The sequence below is a fragment of the Otolemur garnettii genome, unplaced genomic scaffold, assembly GCF_000181295.1.
Source record: "Otolemur garnettii isolate 467f Iridium unplaced genomic scaffold, OtoGar3 scaffold00055, whole genome shotgun sequence".
In the NCBI taxonomy this organism is placed as follows: Eukaryota; Metazoa; Chordata; class Mammalia; order Primates; family Galagidae; genus Otolemur; species Otolemur garnettii.
The window spans coordinates 7,304,785-7,309,414 of record NW_003852450.1 but is presented as its reverse complement, the minus strand read 5'-3'; the positions used below and the strand labels follow the sequence as shown (position 1 = coordinate 7,309,414).

At 43.9% G+C, this 4,630-nt stretch overlaps 1 protein-coding gene across 1 annotated transcript in view; it reads left to right on the top strand.

Moving 5' to 3' along the window:
• RNPEP (arginyl aminopeptidase) overlaps nt 1-4,630 on the top strand; it is a 22,010-nt gene that overhangs the window by 2,204 nt on the left and 15,176 nt on the right. Inside the window, exons 2-3 of the mRNA XM_003792274.3 lie at nt 2,372-2,512; nt 3,125-3,273. Coding sequence (XP_003792322.1) covers nt 2,372-2,512; nt 3,125-3,273 — 290 coding nt within the window. The remainder of the gene's footprint in view (nt 1-2,371; nt 2,513-3,124; nt 3,274-4,630) is intronic.

Below are 4,630 nucleotides of genomic sequence, written 5' to 3'. Positions count from 1 at the left end.
CGTCATTGTTATTTGGCGGGCCCAGGCTGGATTCGAACCCGCCACCTTAGGTGTATGTGGCTGGCGCCTTAGCCACTTGAGCCACAGGCGCCGAGCCAAAAGTGCTGTCCTTTGCACTGTGAAGGTCCTCATTCCTTCCCCTCTTCTCATTGTCCCCATTCCAGTCCGTTCTCACCTTCATTGCTGTAGGTAGCACTCAAAGAGTATGTACTACCAGGCTCTTTCATTCTATTAGCCACATGTCATCTGAAACAAACAAAACTGCAGGAAAAATAATGGATAAGGAATTTTGATGGCAGACATGATGGCTAGTATTTATTAAGATGTGCCAGTGCTAATCTCAGTGCTTGAAATAAGTTAAATGAGTTGTCTTTACTTAAGTGCCCAGTATGGGGGCTGGTACATAGTAATCTATAATTGTGTACTCTATATGTGTACTCTATAAGTAGTAATCTATAAGTGTGCCAACTTTTTTTTAAATTAATACGCTTTATTTTAGAGTTTTGTTGTCATTGCTGGGTTTTTGTTTTTTTGAGAGAGTCTTAACTCTGTCGTCCTGAGTTGAGTGTCATTCTTTAAACTCTTGGACTCAAGAGAACTTCTTGCCTCAGCCTCCTGCGTAGCTGGGACTACAGGCACCTGCCACAATGCCTAACTAGTTTTTTTTGTTTTCTATTTTTAGTAGAGGGGGAGTCTGGCTCTTGCTAAGGCTAGTTTTGAACTCTTGAGCTCAAGCAACCCACCCGTCTCAGCTTCCCAGAGTACTAGGATTACAGGCGTGAGCCACCTCACCTGGCCTAATAGGCTTTATTAAAATAATAATAATAACAGAAAAATTGACTGGATAGTACAAAGAGTTCTCATATATAATATAGTACTGCCTTTGTACACAAGAGACACATACACAAACACACAGAATTTCCCCCTTGCTGCCATTTTATGTGTATATTAGTATGATACATTGTTATAATTAATGAACCAGTACTGATACATTGTTACTAACTGAAGTCTTTAGTTTTTCAAATTTCTTTTTCTGTTCCAGGATCCCATGCGAAGTACCACATTATATTTAGCTGTCATGTCTTCTTACGTTCCTCTTGAGGCTGTGACAGTTCTCAAACTTGGCTTGTTTTGGATGCCCTTGATAGTTTTAAGGAGTGTTGGTCAGGTATATTGCAGGATGCCCCTTTATTGGAATTTGTCTGGTGTTTATTTTATTGGACTGGGATTATGGGTTTTTGAACAGAAATTCACCGAGGTAAAGTGCCATTTTCATCTTTGTATTGAGATTACATAGTATCCGTATGACTTATGACCGTCAGTGTTGACTTCGATCACCCGGCAGAGGTAGTGTTTGTCAGCTTTCTCCACTGTGAACTTTTCCTCCTCTCTTTCCAAACAGTGCTGTACTCTTGGGAATGAGACCAATTAAATTTTCCATACACAAACAACTCAAGCAAAGGAAAACCCAGCATCCCAACTGCAGCTTCCATATATAGCCTCTGATAATAGGTCTCAGATACTTCTGTGTTCAACGCCCTTCATTAAACGTGCCCTGGCATGCCTCCCACCACTCTGTCTCTAGAACCTACCACTAATTCTCAGAGTCTGCAGCCATTTCTGCCTCTGCTCATGTTGCTGCTCGTCTCCTTGTGAATATCTTCTCCTTTCCTTCCCAACCATCTAAATTCTGCTTTCTGGAAAGTTTTACTTCCCCTATGAAATCTTCCTGGCATAATCTAATCCTTTTCTAAATTTTAAATAGTATTTGTTACTGACATATCCCCCTCCCCAATTATATCTGTATCGTAAGTAAACTCCTTTTTGCTGTAGGCAAAAATTGAGTTCATTATAATCATTCGGATTTGCCTTTGGTGTAAGGGCTAATGGAAAACAAATTAAGAATCGTATAACCAATGTCTATAATATAAAAGGTATTTATTCTGCGAAAGCAAAGTTTAGGGATAAAGAACACATTTATCGCGTGACTCCCAGGCTACGTCCTGCTTTTCTGTGTCTTATCCAGCTGTGGTTGCGTCTGTATTTGTTTGTTTGATGAGAAGCCACTGCAGTGAGAAGCGCACAGGAGGAGGAGAGATGACAGGGTCAGAAGCCAGGTCAGGGATTCCTGAGATGATCCATGGGGTAAAGTGAGGAATGGACTCTTGGTGGTGGCTCTGGCTTGTAAAGTAGACATCATACCTTGGCCTGGATTCTAGGATGAGCACAGGAGAAGAGAACTGTCCAGTCAAAGCCAGATTGGGTAGCAGAAACATTTTAAGGATTACCCCATAGCAGCTGGCTCCTTTCTCTAACTAGACTGAGTTCATATAAGAGATGTCAGTTCTGAAATGTTTTCCTGTTCTCTTAGGTTTGCTGGTTGGCTCCGGAGCAGACAGCAGGAAAGAAGAAGCCTTTCGTGTACACCCAAGGTCAGGCTGTCCTAAACCGGGCCTTCTTCCCTTGCTTTGACACCCCTGCAGTGAAGTGCAAATATTCAGCTCTTGTTGAGGTAAGGGGACTAAGGTTAGGTGCACCTGCCCTTGGTATTAAGAGTGTAATTTTAGATCTATTGGGTCACATTTCAGTTAGTAAATTATTATATCCATCCAGTGGTACCTCCAAACAATTGCTTGCTTTTAAATTCTAACTGAAATTTTATATAGTCTTCCTCTAAATCCTATCAGTTTACCACAGGTCTGGTTTCTTAAAACCTTTGTGTTCTGGGTAGCACCTGTGGCTCAGTGGGTAGGGTGCTGGCCCTATATACCAAGGGTGGTTGGTGGGTTCAAACCCGGCCCTGGCCAAACTGCAACAAAAAATAGCTGGGCGTTATGGTGGGTGCCTATAGTCCCAGCTACTTGGGAGGCTGAGGCAAGAGAATCACCTAAACCCAAAAGCTGGAGGTTGCTGTGAGCTGTGACGCCACAGCACTCTACCGAGGGTGACAAAGTAAGACTGTATCTCAAAAAAAAAAAAAAAAAAAAACCCTTTGTGTTCTCCAGGATGGACTCTGGGTCATTATTATTCACTACTAGGCGGGTTGCTGATGATTGTTATTCTTCAAGCTAATCGAAAGCAGAGTCTCTCCAGGTGAAATCTCCTAAGCTTTCTCTGTTGTCAGGTCCCGGATGGCTTCACAGCTGTGATGAGTGCTAGCACCTGGGAAAAGAGAAGTCCAAATAAGTTCTTCTTCCAGATGTGTCAGCCCATCCCCTCCTACCTGATAGCTTTGGCTGTTGGAGATCTGGTTTCGGCTGAAGTTGGACCCAGGTAGGAGACAAAGACCCAACAGCAGGGTTGGATTGGCCTCAGAAAAGAAGGACCCTGAGGCCCTCTGTGGGAGTCTGAGGCTTTCTGCAGTGGGCGCATGCAGCTGTACAGCTGGAGGAAGCACTTTTCTTCCCCCTCCTTTCTCTCTCCTGCTCTCCTGTTCTAATCCTGCCATCTGGAACGAGATCATCAGTCCTGTGAGCAGTAGCTGCTGTCCTGGCTGCCTTGCTGAGTAGTGTTGGGGCTCAGGCAGCAGTTTTGGAAGATGGATCTTGATTAGTATCTTTAACTTCTATTTTTTCGTTTGTTTTGAGACAGAGTCTCACTTTATCACCCTCGGTAGAGTGCCATGGCATCATAGCTCACAGCAACCTCCAAATCCTGGGCTTAGGCGATTCTCCTGCCTCAGCCTCCCCAGTAGCTGGGACTACAGGCACCTACCACAATGCCCAGCTATTTTTTTGTTGCAGTTTGCCTGAGGCCAGGTTTGAACCCGCCACCCTTGGTATATGGGGCTGGCACCCTACCCACTGAGCCACAGGTGCTGCCCGAGTATCTTTAACTTCTAAATGCTCTTCTAGCAACTATATTCAGTTTTTTACCTTTGTACCAAATCTTCCCATTTTATCTAGACACTTAGGTGTCTTGATTGTGCTCTAGAGAGGGAAGTGGACTCTCCTTTCTGTCTGCTATAAATTCATGAACCTACCCTTTGGTGACAGTGATACCTCCATGAAATGAGATGGATTTAATGGAGATAAAAAGGGATTTTGTAAGGTTTCCTGAAGAAAAAAATTTGACCAAGAGTGTAGGTTTTCCCCGACTATCTTATTATCTGCTAGTGCAGCTTAATCTCTACGTGAGAAGATCAAAAGTTGGGCAGTAATGCTGTGACCCTTCTCCTGCCTCCATTGCTGTCTTTATCTCTGGCTTTGCTCTCAGCTCCTGGAGGCAGTGGCATCCTTGACAGGATTAGTTACAAACCTCAGACTTCACAGCTGGGCTCAGGAACAGTGCTAGTGTCATGAATCTTAGTCCTTCGGTATCTGGTAGGATAACAGATGGGATTCCATTGGTGTAAGCTTCCAGCACACACACTCAAACACCAGCCTTGAAAGACAAGTGTCCCCCTCTCACAAAGGGCTGTCTTCCTGAGAGGCAGGGTCATAGAGAACCAAAAGGATGTCATCCTTGCAGTGGACAAGAAGGAAGGTCATTTCAGAGACTCTACCCTCATTAAGGTTCTATCAGTAAAAGTGTGAACTATTTCTTTTTTGAGACAGAATCTCACTTTGTCACCCTTGGTAGAGTGCTATGGTGTCATAGCTCACAGCAACCTCAAACTCCTGGGCTCAAG